Genomic DNA, 17,260 nt, shown 5'->3' with positions numbered 1-17,260 from the left:
TACATCTGTCCTTTTCCACTGTCACTTCCAGTATTTTGGTTCAGCTCCAAATAAGTAACTATACCTCAGTGTTACCCTCAACTTTTTTTTTTCCTTCTTTTCCATGAAAAATGTTCAAATACCTACAGATCAGTGGCAGCTAGTTTGGGGGCAGTATAGGGACAAAATTTGGATTCAGTGAAAAGGAAAACATGTTCATGAACATCAAAACATGTTCAAATGTGGTTGTGGATCACTGCAGGTATGTGCAATGAATCTTTCACTCACCCAACACATCCCCTGTATTCAAGACTGTTGAACAGATTTGTTTTTAGCTTCTGGTGCTTTCTTTAGCCCTAATGCTTTATGAAATAATAATTGAGACCTAAATAATAAACAAACATACAAATAATCACATACACCATTGTGGAAAGTCCTGCCCTTTCCTTCTTAAAAATTTTCTTCAGATAAAGCTGTATCATCAAAATAAACAAGCATTCTGAGGTATTCTCTTGCTAAAATGGGAGCAGAGCTCTATTATTCCCCCAGCTGGCACACACAGAGTAAATCTTTACAAAAGGTATGTTTCCTCCTGCCTGGAGATACGCAAAGCCAAACAAGGTCTTACAGGGATTTTAATTTCATCTTCCATGTAGCCAGGGAGCTTTAAGCTCTAGTGCTTTTAATTTATGTTACCTCATAAATTAATAATGTAGATATGATGGAAGGCAGCTCATCAGATTAAATGTGTCATTTTATAAAGCAGTTTGGAAGCAAAAAGTATGAAGCCAAAATGAAGTACTCTTAAATGATCCATTAGGCACATAAATCATTACATGTGTTATTTCTGGACTGGACAATGGTTGAAATAAATGATAATTCAGTTACTGTAATTTTATTTTAAGCTAGCAAGTCTTTGCACAAGAAGCAAGAGTGCAGCAATGAGCCTGGAGTGCTCTTCTGTGGCCTGCTGGAATTTTCTGGGTCACTTCCCCACGGACACAGACCTGTGCAAAGGGTGCACGGCCCCCTGGGAGCAAGCGTGGGACAAGTTCTCCCTGATCGATCTACATTTGGGCACAACTCTTCAACGTGATGGTGCTGTCCAGGGAGCACACATCAGTTTGTACGTGAATGCAGGCATCTTGGTTTGCCTTAATTCATTCTCAGAAGTAGGGAAGGGATTTTATCCTTCATCAGGCTCTGAGAGGCTGGAAACAATTTGGACAGTTTCAGCACTGCCTCAGTGAAATCACCAGTGATTCCCTCCCCGTGCTGCAGACACAACTGGCAAGTGTAGCAGGGCTTACACAGGAGGTTACTTACCATGCAATATCGGTCGGTCAGAATCCTTAATGCTTTACATTGCAGCCTAATACTCAAAATCTTACAAAGAGACAGAACAAACCTGTTCTTAATGTGCTACTATAAAGTTTCGGTACCAGATTTACTACTGTGGTATATGCTAGAAAATGGGAAGAAACTGGTACAGCTTTAAACTGGTTTGTGTCCACAATAAGTATGTTCTCCTGTGAGATTACAGAACATACAAATTCGTACCTATATGGCATAGTACATACACCTACAGGTATAATACAGTAGGAATTCAAAACCATAATAGACCATACAATCAGTATAAGAGGGATGGCTCATCTATTCACTGCTTCTACATTTTATAATCCCTCTTTTGTGTATTTTTTCTAATGATCACTGTTCATTACATGTTCTTTAGCTGTACGGCGAGCTATACTGAAGCACGCCTGCCAGCTCAGACCTCGCAGAGCCACCCACCCAGGCAGGGGCGGTGTGAAGGCACTGTCTGTGCTGTGCTGAAGGGAGGCTGAGCTGCCCAGCCCTGATGAAGAGGTGGTGGCAGCACAGGTGTCCTCAGGAAGCTTTGCTGTCAACACACTTAGGTGTCTATAGATTTTAGCAACCTGCCTAGGCAAGATCTGAGAACCCCTTGTTTACTACCTTACTACTAAGGTGACTTAGATGTCACATTCCTACCTTCTCCCAGTACCTACTTTTCATTTATCTCACTGCAGATTCCTGCCAGAGAGCTCAGATAATAAATTAAATATATGAAGGTGAAGGATAAATGCAGCAGCAACTGATTAAGCAAGGTGCTTTTTTTTTGTTAGTTCCACATCAACTGTCTATTTTAATTATCTAGAAGCCCATCCTCTGCCTCCATAACATGTCTGACTGTGCCTAGAGTACAAGCTTTCCTGAAGATGGTAATGCCTCATACAGACCTGCCAAGTTTCTGTATAGGTGTGTACATATACAGATATATATATATATGCACACACACACATAAAAAAATATGCAAAATAGGGGGAATAATTAGGAGAGGATTCTGGAGCCCAGAACCTGACTTACAAGCATGTGAAATCTCAGCTGTACTGAAATAGGCAGACGATCAGTAATGCTTTTTTTTTTTCATTGGTAGCTAGTGCAGCAGCACCAAAAGGTCTCAGTTTGGATAATGGACATGCTGGGGCAGACACCACATAAGCACATGATTCTATGATTCTAAGGGACAATCCTCCCTCTGAAACACTGTCTCATCCAGAGTACAAAGGAATCTGAGGTCTGCAGTGACTTGCTCAAAGCCACAAAACAAATCTGCAGCAAGGACAGGAAACAAAGCCAAATCTCCAAATATCTGTTGACCCTGACACCAATAAAAACTCTGCAAATTAATCCTAGTCAACGTGTTAGTCAGACTCACAAACGCACATTCTTCACTAAGCCTGCTGTAGGCTTATTCGTAATGATGTCCCCCTGCATCCCAAATAGGCTGCAGGGCTTGCACCTGCTCTTCAACTCAGTCATCATTTAATTAAATGGAAGACAGAAAACTATCACCCATATCAATTAACTGTGGCAACGAAGACTGTAAGGCTCTGGTTTTAAGCCCAGGGATCTGGTGAACCACAGGCGTTCACCCTGGATTTCATCAGTATTTAAAACATTGTCTGATGGCAATTGGAAAGAAAAATACTGACAGAACAAAGAAACTAGAATACAGTTGTCTGGGGCTAGCATTTGTTCCTGTTTTTAGATTAAACTCTTTCTTTCTCTAACCTTCATACTTTTCTCAACCCTGAAGCCCCCATGTCTGTTATGGAGTAAACAACAAACTGAAGACTGAAGTGCAGGAAACACAGCATCTTACGAAAATGTCTTTAAAACTTCTGGTACTTCTTCAGGACCTGCAGTGAAATTCCTTTATCTGTAGCTGCCTCAGTGATTTAGGAGAGGAAGAAAATACAATAATGGCTAATAAGCACAATTTAAAAATTAATAATCTTAACCCTGGTACTAGGAGGTACAGTGTAATCAGTATGACTGAGTAACCTGATTTCTTATGTTTCCCATAGTGAGTTTCCTCCCCACTAGCTGCACAGCTGGAAGCTGAGAAATGTGCATTTCTTACTGTTTATTTTCTGAGCTACTTCATTAAAAGGCTGTGAGTCCCACTGTGTAACAGAAGGGGAAAATGTTGTTCACATCCTTCCATGCATCAGGGAGGCTCTGACACAGGACGTCCTGATGGCTGATTCATCCCATCTGTCCCAGGCGCCTCCCTGAAGCCAAAAGGAGATGAGATGAAGGAGCGCTCACCAAGAGGCGGTCCTTCAAGCAGCTAGAGCATCCTCGCCTCTCATGGAGGATGGGCACTCACGGCTTTCCACGAGTGCTTCAGGCTCAGTGGGTTTGGCTTGCTGTGAAGAAAAGGTGTGCTGAAGACAAAATACTGTCCTTGGTTATGACTGTGCTTCCTCCCGGAAATAAACAAAACAGCTCGAGTTTAACTGGGATCAGAGTCTGGCCTTAGATGTCAGGGGCATAATGCCAGGAAAATACTGTAATACCTTTTACTTGGCTATTCGAGGCACTGCACAAGTCCTGACTTTGGAAAGAAGAGCTTTCTCTGCTTACTCAGAGATTGCCATAAAGGTCAGCTGTAAGGTAGAGGAAGAAGACCCTAATAAAGAAAATGATGGCCACGGGAGTCTGAACAGAAAACTCTTGAGAAGTAATTACAGAAACGGTGGACTTTCATTAACCGACTTGTATGTATTTCTAATAAACCCGGACTTCTTACTTTTGGAGTCAAACTGTATTAAGAGTAATAACAACAGCTATCATATGACAGAATGAATTCAGAGCACCTTTTAACAAACCTGAAGAGGAAAGCAACTGCAGGTTTGATTTAATGAGTAAAATGTCAGCTTAGAGGCAGAGCAACATGCAAGAGCCACAGGAGAAAAAAACAAAAGCTCCCATACCTGTATCTCTGCTTTGGAGACTGCTTTTCAGCTGACTTAAAAACATGTCCAAGATAATACAAAGGAAAGAATAAAAAGTTCCAGTTTGTTGCAAACCATGTTAGAGTGAAGGGTGCATCAAATTTCTTAAAGGTTAGTTTGGCTAGCTGGGTTGAACCCGACCAGGAGGAGCAGACACCCAAGATCACGGCCACACCCCAGAAAATTTTCTTGAGTTGTGTCACGGAGCATTTCCAGCAACAGCGGCTCACCCTTCCACCACCTTCTGCCCCGGCTTGCATCTGTGCTTCTGCTGGGGCTGGAGACTCCCGGGAGCGCTCATCCCCTGGGGAGAAGAAAACACAAGGCTTACTGAGGAAATCCGGGCAGAATTTTACTTTTCCCATCCTGGGGCCTTCTGAAGTCAGGTGGGGCTTTACCAGCCAAAATAAACAAATAAATACAGATCTTGCCACAAAATGTCATTCATTTTTAGATCATTGCAAGGCCTCTGGTTCAACTAAGGCATGGTTAGAATGTAAATAATAATTATCACCTCTAGATTTAAAAGCCACTGAGTAAATGGAAATTAAAATTACATGTTCTGATGTATGTAGAAAGATTTAACACGCCACTTAAAACTGATGCTGTAAGGACATGTAGACGAATGAAAAATACAGCACTGAATTTGGTAGAGCAGCAAAGGGGATTGCAGCAATAGTTGGAATTATTATCGTCTTGGAAAACGTGGAATTGGGCAGCTTATGCAATATGACGTTTCTTTAAGAGGAGGGAGGGGACAATGTAGTTAACCTTGCAGTCAGCATCCTCACTGCAACACACGTAGCACGACTAATACTGAACTTGGATCACCCATTTCAGCGGTCCCTAGCTCTCCTGAGGCAGGTGCCAACAGCTAGACCAACCCACAGGCTGCCCTGAACAGCATCTCAGACTATGCAGCCCTCACTTTTTTCAGCTTGAGTCCTGCACCAGATGTGATACAGCACGTTGACTTTTCCCTGGTTTAACCAAGCCTAGGATGCTGCTGGAAAGCTGGGTTTCACACATGCCTTAGGGCTGGACCTGGCATCCAGCACCCCAAAGTGGAGGCAGCTCCTCAGCCGCACACCTCAGCACCCACTGGCCCAGTTACGGGCAGTGTACAAACCAGGTGACGATTCTGAAAGACAGCACCTGCTGTTATTTCTGGTTTTTACTTATATCCTTAAACATGAATTGTTAGAGTCCTGCTATCTTACGACTATCAGCAGATACTGTGTCCAGGTTGTAAATGAATGAGCAATGCAGCGCTAGGTGGCTCAACTCCTACTGAGATCAAAAGGTGCTGGCAGACCTCAGCAGCAGGCCACTGCCTTTAGGGCTTTCACCTGCTGTAAATTAACTCCATTCAACATCCACTGAAGCCATCAAGTCACCTGCATGCAACAGTCAGCAGTGATTTGTCTTAAAGGCTGATTTGTTTAGTTGGCCCATTCACTTTAAAGATGAAGTAATAGTGATTTTTGCTGAAAGCCAGGAGCCTACAACTTCAAAAGCATCCAAAGGCATTGAAAGGTGGAAAGAGAAATGTAAGTACAGCCAGGATAATGAGGGACTATATTACCAAACATTTATCCATGCTCACTGCAGACTAAGAGATCTACGTATGGAAGTCCTTCCTTATATTGGTGGGAATCAGTGGTTGGAATGGACAATCTCTTAAAACATCTTATTTCAGGTTAACCTAAATTTGTATTTACGTAAGCTAATACATCATTAAATGAAAGGTTTATTCCAATGGAGAGAAGTATTTAATTAGTCCTTTACATAAAAGAAATGTTTGATCTGAGCTAAAGAGTACCGTTAATTTGCCTAGCAAAGCCGTATTTTGTAACCGTCTGATATCTTGAGATCTATGAAGAGCGTTCAGCAGCAAAGGAATAAACATCTAGATTTTTGTTGGTGTTTTTGAGTGGCTTTAAAGAGATGGGGACGTTGCTGAACTCTTCACTTATTTCAGTTTTCAATAGAAGACTGTGTGGGCAGCTTCCCACATAATGGGAGATGCATCAGCAGGCCAATGAATTATCCAAAGTTAATGTAGCATTGTGTTAAACGTACAACGGGAAGCTCAAAAGCTACCTGCTAAACATCAGAAGAAGATAGAATTGAAATAAGGCTGAGGGTGAGGCTCTAGCTCATTCTAAACATTTTAATACGTTTTCTTTACACCACTACTTGTAAATAACGTTCCTTCCCCTATTGCCTGGCATAGACTGGTCAGAGTTCAGTTTGCTGTACAATGATACATTGGTTTCCTTTAACTTCAGCAAATAATGTGCAGCTGACAGCACCTTCTTTACTGTCCACCGCACAAGCCCTGCAACGATGGCTGTAATTTTTAATTTCCCCTTGTGCCTTTCTAATGGATGCTGCCAGTGTAAGACCAAACACTTTCCACACCTTCGTGAACTCCCCTTGGCATGCTTCCCATGGGCCAAGGAGGAGAGCTGGGCACAGCAAAAAGGAAGCCAGGGTGCCAAGTGAGAGCCGCCTCAGCTAGCTACGCAACGGGCTTCAGAGGGGGCTGTGCCACTGCTAGTGCAAGGAACGGCCTTCCTCCACTCACAGCTCATCTCTGAAACCACTGGAGAGGCAGACAAAAATGTTCCTCCTTCTAGAAGACAGCCAGAGGAGTACTCTCTGCCCCCTTTTTCTCTGCAGTTCTTCCTCCTGGATGCAGGAAACCAGCATTTAACCCCCTCCTGCTGAAGATATTTAACAGCAAGGAACATGCCTGAAGCCACTGGGATATACGATATCCCAAGACAGGTAGGTGCTCTGAGTGACAACACTGAACTTGTGTTATTTTTTCTAAAATAAGAACTGGTCACTGAGACAGCAGGATAACATGTCTGACCTCTGGGGTCCAGTACTTCTGGCACCCACTGAAAAGGTGGAAAATCACAACCACACGCCCTGACCCACCAGGCACTCAGTATGAAGTAATGCCGTGTTTGATGGACACCCCGCTACAGACAACATGGTGAGGATCTTCCAGGCTGAAGATGCCTGTCCTGCTCCCTGTTACAGCATGCACGTACTCATAAGCTAGCAGTTCATTTGGGCAGCTTGTAGGCAACGTTGCTATCTTTTAGGTCTATTCTATGGCAATTAGTCCCTATGAAATAAAGCTAAACTTTACTGATGTTCTCTCTGCTCCATAGGCAAAATGACTCATCCATGTACATTTAACTTTGTGTTCAAAGTACCAAGACATTCACTTTCAGCAAATAACACTAGTGAGTGTACCACTTCTAATACAGTGATATTGCTGCTCAACGTTTAAATGTCTAGGGATGCTCATTCTTTGGATGCATTTACATGCTGGATGGATTAAAAACTTATCCCAGGCATGACATGTTTCATGGTGATGGACCTCAGATTTTGGGGTAAAAATCACTGTTGGCTGATCAAGAGTTACAAGCAGGGACATCTTTTAACTATCTGGCTGTGAAACTGCATCTTTTGCTCATTATTTTCTGTGCTCCCAAATTTTCTGTGCTTCTGTCTCAAAAAGCCAGACTGTCTTTGGAAAAGGTGGAGGCTACAGATAACATACACACACATCATCCCCTCTGTTCATTTTCTGTGTTGGGGACCTGCCGGCCGGCTGGAATGCACAACCCCCAGAGCTGTAGCTCTGCTTGTCCACTCCCTGTGACCCCATAGGGACAGTTTTCCTTGCACAAGTCACAGGTGTAGGTTGGGTGATGGCAAACCCACACGTGGATGAGAAGCTTCTCATCCTCTTTCTAAAGCTGCACAAGGGCCAGCTGGCATCAGACTCCACAGCAATTTAAAGATGGCAAAATGGCTTTTCAGAGCAGATGAGGCAGGACTTTAAAGAATTTTATTTCTGGACATCTTCCTCCAGACTTCCTGTTTGTTTTTTTTTTTTTCCTTTGCCCCTTGCAGCAGACTGCTCTGTATGCTACTATATGCCCCAAAAGAGTAAATCAAGATGCTGAGATAGATGAAAAATGCCTATCTTGCTTTTACTAAATTTGGCTTTCCATTCTCCCTTTTGATCATTCATTTTCCTGTTTCATAAATCCCAGCTGACACCATTCCTCCCCCCCTTTCAGCCCAGCCTGTCTCCCGTGGCATTCAGAAACACCTGAAGGAAATCACCTCCGATGCCAGTGCCCCCTGGGATCCTCAACCCCAGAACAGACATTCTGCGTTTCCCCCATTAAGGGTAAGACCCCTCTCGGCTAACTTAAGAAACCTGTGGTAGGGACACCCACACCTGAGCCAGTCATCCCCAGTTCCTGATTGAGTCCAGGGAAAGAAACAGGCACCAGAAGGCACAACTAATCCCACATAAGGTATATGCTTTCACTGAAGTGCCCTTTCTCACTGACTAGAGATGCACTGGGTTACAGAAAACCCACCCCCACACTGGTATTGCCCTTAAGCAGCCTGTCCAGACCACTTCAAGGGCCTTAAGCCTCACTTATGGCTTAAGACTCCTGTGCACAGCTCACCAGTTTAAGATTCTCCATAGGGCTGAACCTCACAGTGTATCTTCAGAGCATGATACTGATAGAAACCAAGGGTGGCATTCCTCTTATCAGTTTGAGACATCTGCTATGCAGACTTGTATATCTGAGACAGTCATTTACACTTTCTGCATAGTTAGTAGACAGAAAAAAAAGACATTTCCATAGCACGATTTATCTCATCCTAAAGTAGACGATTAAAACAAGCCAGATGAATCACCCTCTCCACGTGCTTGTTTCTCTCCACCAGCCCTAAACAGTCTGGGGAGATAAGCCCAGAAGTGGGTGTCTCTGGTGTAGGAGCCCGAAGCAGGATGAGATGTGTCCCTCCTCTCCACCACTGCCGTCAGGAACCAAGAGTAAAGCCACAGCAGGCAGCGCTGGCAGGCTCTGAGATGGGCCCATGACACAAACATGTATAGCTGTCAGCAGCAAGCTGCTCTCGCTGTTCCCAGCTCGTCAGCAAATGACAGAAAGAAGTACTACAAAAGCGCAGGGTGCCCTTGCCAGCCCTTCAGAGAGAGAAAGTGACCCTCGCAGACTAAGGTCCTGTCTATTAGGGACTGATACATGTGCCTAATGATAATGTACAACTCCCTCAGCTTCCCCAGACTATGAACGTGCTTACATGTGAGCATAATGTAAGCATATTCTTAAACAGCTCTTTAAGGAACGCTTCTGAAAAATCATTGACAGAAGGAAGAATCCTCACAGGTCTCTCTAACAATTACAAATGAGCCATCCTCAAGGCATCTGTATTTTGCTAGCCTCTTAAATGTTTTGTAGCTGTTTGGGTGTTGCACAGAAAGTTTGTAAAGCTTGCAAAAATATTATTTTCTTCTAACAGATATGGGAGATGTCTCCTGTAAGACAGCGCCTGATCCTCAGAGTGGTTAGGAGCTCTAGAAACCCGTGACATGCAGGGGGATCAGAGCTGGGCACTACACAAAGTATATTCACACAACTTCGGCTACTCTGTGGCTTCCTCTTCACCCAGTAATTACTACATGGAGAGATTAGTGGGTGACAGTTATTTCCAAAACAATTACCATTTCCAAACATACCTAAAAACACACACGATGACTGCTGCTGGTGGTGTTCAGGACGCAGAATACTATTTGCCTCAGTAGCAGAGTCCCAAACTCCTCCAAGTGTTTTTATCCCATTTCCATCTACCACACTAGCTATGCATTATTTAGCTGTCCAGGATTTTTGAGCTAAGCTATTAAAAACTGCTGAGGCATAATCCTGTGAAGAGAAGAGTAAGTGCCAAATCCACAAAATGATTTACGTCTCTAATTGCCTCTGTACCTGTCTAAATCTGAAATACTGGCATTTATTCAGATATGTTGCCCAGGCGTTTTCTTCACAGTTGGTCAGGTTAAAGAACGAGGTCTGAGGGGGTCACCTGTCACAGCGTCCAGTCACTGGTGCAGATTTCCCATGCCATTCTTAATGATGACCTCTCCTCTCGCAGACCATCCTGATAGCTGGTTTTAAGGAATTCTAATATTTCATTTAGGAAGCCAGTAATCTCCATGTAACAACCTTCCCAAAGGCCTATGCTTCTGCTCCATGGAAATGCAATGAGAGACCGTACAGCCTAATTTCTGCACAATGGGACATTGCCTCCTTCTCCAAATGAGCTTTAGCTTTGCCAAGCTGCTTGCACCAGCTGTATCCTCCTCCCATACCCCTTAGAGCCCCTCAAATACCAAAGAACCTGTCCCTGGGCTCACCTAAGTGGATTCCTAAGTAGGTCGGTGCCTCTCTTACACCTAGACCCTGTCAGGATTCAAAGCACAGTTTACATCTCTCTTTTAAAAAGTCATCTCCAAGAAATATTTCTAGTGTATATTTGAAATAATCATTGGAACAAGCCTAAAACATCACTTTTTTTCTCCCCTGGGCAAATGACCTCCTCAGTTAATGCTTTCCCAGCAAACGAGAGTGTATTCCACTCTGAGCAGACCAGCCTTGCTGCTGTGTGGCTCCCCTGGCCCTGGGCTCCTTCCAGCTGGGGAGCTGCTGCCACAAGGAGGTGCCCTATGTGCTGAGCCATGGAAGATGAGCTCTTGCTCCCCCTCCGCTTTTTGAAAGGCAGGGTTCAGACCCTTAGCTGCCAACTCAGCTGTGAAACAGAGCAGCAAGTGCTACAGCGAGCAAGCAATAGAGAGGGACGGGCATCCTAGTGTGGCATAAAGCCGTGCTCAGGCCTGCTCTCAGCATTACCCACAGGACAGGCTAGGCCGCTCATCCTGCAGCCTCACTGGTGTCCTTTGACAGGGGTGGATGGCCACACTGATGAAGGAAATGTAGTTTCTCTTTCCAGGTTTAAAAGAGGCTTCTGACAAAATCCCACTCCAAAGGGTTGTACGGAAAATAGGCAGCCAGGGAAGGTGCTGGAATGACTAAACGGCCCAGTGCAAGACAGGAAACCAGGAAGGAGTAAAGGAAGCAATGGAGAGGAGTGACTGGAGCTCTGCAGAGGCCTGCTGTGGGACCTGCACTCTTCAACGTAATTATAAATATCATGGGGGCAAGTGGTGAGCTGCCAGTTTCCTAATGAAATGAAGCTATCATCCAGGGCTGCAGGATGACAGGCAAAGTGGTGTGGTCATAAAACAGCACACTGGAGAAGCGTACAGATGTGCAGGTGGGAGTATGCGAACCACATGCTGCATACACAGAGATGGGCTCTGACCCATCTACCATGAGGGATCCTGAGCTCTTCCCAGGCTGTCCCACAGAAAAGACAACCTACTGTTCAGGAGCAGCCAAAAAAAAAAAAAAAAGGAAAATTATTAACTGCCAGCAATTATTAGGAACAAAGCAGAAAACAGAGTAAAAAGTTGTTTTCTGCATCGAGGGAAATTTCATCTGACAGCACGCTCACAGTGGAAGAGATGCATCTCAGGCTAGAAAAACACCTTCCCTATCAATTCCACCAAGCTGGAGGCAGGACCAGAAGGACCTTTGGCCAGGCCCCATAGGTGGCTGTTCATGTGCTTGTTGAGGAAATTGCTCTTAGCTTCCTAAGGGGAAGCTGGCAGTGTCCATGGGTGGCTGGTGGATGGGACTGTAATGCTTAGTGTTTGGGTTTGTCTAAGTACACTACCCAATCTTCCCTATTGTGGGAGGTCCTGAAGGTCTAACAGACCAGTTTTACATTTTTCAATGAATATCAATTAACGCATCATGATGGAAAAATGACAAAGCCCCATAAATCTTCATAAAATCAGTTCTTAAATGAGAATAATTGGTCAAAATGGCATTGCACGTGTGGATTTTTAGACAATATTTAGGAAACTGTAAAAGTGCTCTCTAAATACTTTGCCTTACAGTAACAGATAAAAATTATGTTACTTAATTTGATCACGGAATAGCATGACTACATTAAGAATAAATGAATACAAGATAAAATTTTAGAAAGTCAGAGTAGAGGTTATTTTAAACAACAAAACCAGGGCATTAACCTGTTAGATCAGAAAGTCTGAATTTGTTTGAGGCTACAGCACAAATTCTATGAAGGACGAAGGTAACTGTAAATGGGAACTCTGCATGAGTACAGATTCAAAGCAAGACAAATGCAGACTGAGTTCAGACCTTTTTTTTTTTTGCTGTTGGAATTTATTATATAAATTAATTAATCATAAAAAATAAAGTGTTAAGATAATCTATGCAGGACATTCAAATTTATCTGATCATCTCACCTTAATTTCAACAGGGTAGGAAATAGGTCTGCTGGCTTGTAGGCAGTCAAGATGAGTCTCCTGTGCTTTTATCTATGGAAATCTGTGTCCCATATCACTGATACTACTGAATCATCCGTATAGCTTATCTTGCCAAGCAGGCATAAGTTTACTCTAACAGGTACTCCAAAATCCTTAAGTACTACTCAAAACTATAGTGATTTCTATCACTAATGGTTATCATATATTAATTCCTGGTTTATCCTGTGCTAGATATTATACCTAAGCTTACTAAGAGTTGGAATTAAATAACAGATCTGCACATATTTGTTGAAGATATGCTAAATTCTCCTCCCTAGCATATATATATTATTTTATTCCTGTCAAATACTCCAGCAAGATTTTCTGCAAAATCTATATTCTAATTCCTGTTAGTGACACAGAGAGAGCTGATAAATTATCAACTCTACTGCAGCAATTTGGACTGTAATTCATTTAATTTATCTTCAGAGGCAACTGCTTAGAAATTCTATTAAAATTGCTGCATTGAAATGAACCTCATTAAAACATGATATTCCACTTTGAATGTTGTGGGGTGAGGCATTCCCCTAAATACTGTCCTTTTTATTATTAAGCAGAATGCGTGACTGGAGTCCAGAGTGAAAACTGATAATACTGTGAGCTTATTACAGTACACTGTGGTAATGGAAAGTAACATCTGTAAATGGACATAAAGAATAAACCTGATTATGAGATACATATTCTTGATAGTATGGAAAATTAGATTTTTTTTTTTCATTATTCTGAATTTCCTTCCTGAATAAACATTGCAGTTGGGAGTTTTGCCATTTATTTTGAGGAGACCAGCATCTCTGTGGAAGTACAACTTGCATTAGAATAAAAATAAGCCATGGCCAAAACTGGATTCTGGGCAAATGTGAGTTGGAGGCTTTGCAAATTTCATCTGGAACAAAGGTTTAAATAATGGTTGTCTGTTCTGGTGGAAAAAAAAAACAAGACTGTATTCTCTACAGGAAACTACTGTATTAGCCAGCAGTTTGAGTGCCACATCTTTCCTGAGCAATGGTTTAATTGCCAAAGGCTTATACTCAGCTACTTATACTAATATGAATACCACATCCGTATCAGGACATGTAAACAGATATTATACTGAGTGGTAAACCAGCTATGCTGGCTGCATTTTTTCAGAAATGAGACAATGTTGTTTTTCCCTTACAGAGCTTTCTGAAATTCTGAGCTGCTTGGTATTCAGATATACACAGTTTCAGATAACGGATTTTGTCAGAGCCCATTGGTCTTTTGCACACTGAATTCTAAGTCCAGTTGATTGTTCTCTTAGGAAAAACCTGCGAACCTGCTATTGAACCTAAAACATGATGCTTTTTTAGGTCCTAAATTCAGAACATGACACTCAGAGCATCTGTTCTCTGCCAACTAACAACCAGACAATAGAGTGGACTTGAAATGGATTTGAGTCTGCTCACAATGGTTGGAGCAGCATACATATATCCAGAAAAGTCCTCCTGTGATTTGCTGCTCAAGGATGTACCAGAGGAAACAAGAGGATGCCTCCTCACACCTCACTGGCAAGCTCACCCAAAGCTGGGTCTCCTTTGGTAACAAATCTAGGCTTGGCTAGACCCTTGTTGGCATCAAGAAAATTATTACAACTGAGCAAAAAAAATATTACATGTAAGGATTCCAGTTTCCATTTTCTCTCTGATAATTACTTTTTCCTCTTTTCAATAAGAAAGGTTTTTGGAACCTCTTACTGTTTCAATCAGCTATAGAAGACATACTTTTTTTCAGCCATAAATACAATGCTATCTTTGCTGAAAGATGCACTAGGGAATGGGAGGTGATTGTGGAAAAGCTATATCCAGAGCATATTTCCTCACTTCTGTATTCTCCATGACCAAATTACAAGGCTTATGGGACTCACAGGTCTTTCCTTTGACGAGTTTGTTCTATGGCCAGAAATAGTGAGGCTGAGCAAAACCCATTCCTGTTACATCAAGAAAATTCAGTGTATAACTTTTGTATAATCAAAGAGTACTAGATCCCATGAAGAAATTTATGCCTTGTGTGGGACTCTCGAAATTTCAAGGCGAGGTTCCTCTGCATTATGACAAATTAGAGTGGATTTAAGTTCCTGGAATCAGGCAGTTAACGTTGGAGGTGGTGCCTGGCTTCTCCAGTACACGGTGCCAACACATTTGGTGGGCATCTCCGCCTGAAAGCAAGCCATCTCTGCAATGCAAAGAACACCTTGTTTCCTGTTGCCTTTGATCTGATGCTGCAGTGACTGCCAGCAAAACTCAGTGATGATTACAAAGTTAATCTACTCTCTTATCAGCCAAATTCCTGCTTCTGCAGGATGCTGTCCAGATCTGCAGTGGCACTCACAGTTTATAATTAACAAAGAGTAACTGGGCTTTGGATTAAAGGTTGGTGATGGTACTCCAGCCACGTTGAGGGAACCACCTAGTATGCAGGTGAATGTGCTGTGCTGAGTTTAAGGGGCTAAAACAGGTACAATGTAAATAATACTACTCATATGCCCTATAACTAGGCAATGGCTAGGGAATACACATTAAGCGATTGTAGACTTTCATGTGGAACTTCCGGTCTCTTCCCTAGCTCTTATACTGAACTGCTTCTACGCTATATACTCTTCCATCTACAATTGTAGGCCATTATGAAAAGAGAGGTGAAATTTTCTTCTACAAATATTATCAAATGAAATTAGGAGACAATGCATGATGCATTCTGGCGACTTAATATTTCTTTTTACTAGCCTTTGTTCCACCTTCTCATGAGAGAAATCTATGATTAAATAGACGGATTAGTAATCTGCTTATTGTTTGGAAGCAAATGCTTAAATTGATTCAAGATGACAAGAAAATGCACCTTGCTTCATTTAGGGGTATGTGGGTGAAATGTAATGGTCTGTGATCTACAGAAAGTCTCAGAAGATTATCCAATGGTTGATGTTATTCTTAGGTTCTGTCACCATAAATGAAAATGTTGTTTGTCTGTATTGTGTACATATTGGCTTGTTTCAGCCACTAAAGTAAGGAAGCTTGGATAAATCTTTAATAACTTATCTTTCTGCTCCGTGATGCATTAAAGCTCCTGCTCTAGCATTAGTTCACTAACATCAAAATGGTCTCATATATTCGTTTTATTTTTGTATCATTTGGGGAGGGGATACACAGTGCAGAAGCAATGAGTCACCTCTAAACCTATAGATTACGAGTATGCACAGGCGAGATGGTATAGAAAACAATGAGTGGGACACGATCAAAGATGAGCTGGCAGGAATCCCCAGTGAGTAAGCCTAGCACAGCTAAGAGCGGCTCATTTTGAGACTGTTTAAAGACTAGGAAAGCACTGCGCCATTTGGGAAGGGTGCCAGGTGTTATGAAACAAGAAACTCCTCACTCCTTCGGAGCACGATCTTGGATATCTGCTCAAATAGGCTGTTGAATTAGCCGAAAATACTGAGAGAAATAGGAAAATTGGGCAGAAGTTGCCACGGGTTAAAGCCAGAGTGTAATTATTGCCTATGTGAATTTACCACTCAGTAAACGTGAAATAGAGCACCCCTTTTCCAGCAGAGTAAGCTACATTGACTTTACCCTGGGATAACAGCACATGGCAGCAGGTACAGTGGAGAAACAGACAAACTGCAGATTACACCCCCATTCATTCTCATACCTGTATGCAAAGTCCCTGCCTCTTGTTACCATAACTTCACCCCTAGAGCATTCATTTTGTCCCAGCTCTGGCCAGGAGCGAGTGAAAGCTGCTACCACAGCCCTGGAACAAGCAAAGCATGGGTTTGATGGTTTCTGCTGTGATTGTGAATGTCCACATCAAAGAATCAGCTATTTTTTGTCTTCTGTGCAAGAAGACAGGCTGAACAGAAGCAAACATTTTGCAAATTAATTACTCCACGCAGAAGCAGGCGTGCATTCCTCACAAAGGCCATTTCAGTGGGGAAGCACGGGCAAACCAGCAGCCTTGGCTGAACCACTGACTCACCAGCCTTTCCTGCTCTCCCGTTTCTTCTGTTTTCTAGAATTACATGAGCACTGTATAGTTTTACAATGTACATTTCTCACATAAAAAAGACCAATGGGCACAATTCTTGCTCTACAGATGCTTACTCCTGGGTGCAGTTTTCACGGGGGCTGTCCTAGTGCTCAGCCGAAGTATGAACAAGCACCGTCTGATTACCAAAACCTTCAGATGACAGCAGCAGAACACTGCTAACAGCGGCACAGTATTCATGCAGAGATGTATTTATGCAGCATTTGAGCTTTTCCCCCCAAAAGGAAGTTTAATTAGGAACATGAAAGAAATCAGTGACTTCAGTAGAAGCCCTCTTGCACCCTGAGCATGTCCAATCTTGGGGGTGCCCTCCTGTGGCCAGAACACAAATTCGGGGCTTAGGGGGTCTGTTTCTATCTGTTGTAGGTCTTTTCTCCCCTGTTCTGTGAAAAGATGTGCTGCTTGTTTTTAGACAAGCTGCTTCATTCTGCAGTTTCTCGTCTGCCCCATCTGCAAAATGAGGATAATAAGAATGACATAGCTGAGGGAGGCATACTGCCACTCATGGAAGTTTTTGCTGTGGTTGGGATCTTCAGCCTATGCTTGCTAAAGAAGCCAAAAAGATTTATTACTGAAGTAATTACAGCGTTGATACATTTGTGAC

At 42.7% G+C, this 17,260-nt stretch overlaps 1 protein-coding gene across 6 annotated transcripts in view; it reads right to left on the bottom strand.

Annotated features, from left to right (window-relative positions):
• SLC35F3 (solute carrier family 35 member F3) overlaps positions 1 to 17,260 on the bottom strand; it is a 161,551-nt gene that overhangs the window by 34,474 nt on the left and 109,817 nt on the right. For all 6 annotated transcript variants that reach the window (XM_040552106.1, XM_040552104.1, XM_040552105.1 and 3 more), the window contains one exon: positions 4,281 to 4,605. In XM_040552106.1, the coding sequence (XP_040408040.1) occupies positions 4,281 to 4,605 (325 nt within the window). The remainder of the gene's footprint in view (positions 1 to 4,280; positions 4,606 to 17,260) is intronic.

Source organism: Cygnus olor, chromosome 3 (assembly GCF_009769625.2).
Source record: "Cygnus olor isolate bCygOlo1 chromosome 3, bCygOlo1.pri.v2, whole genome shotgun sequence".
Taxonomy (NCBI): domain Eukaryota; kingdom Metazoa; phylum Chordata; class Aves; order Anseriformes; family Anatidae; genus Cygnus; species Cygnus olor.
Note: the sequence above shows the minus strand (reverse complement) of the source record. Positions and strands in the feature narration are given on the sequence as shown.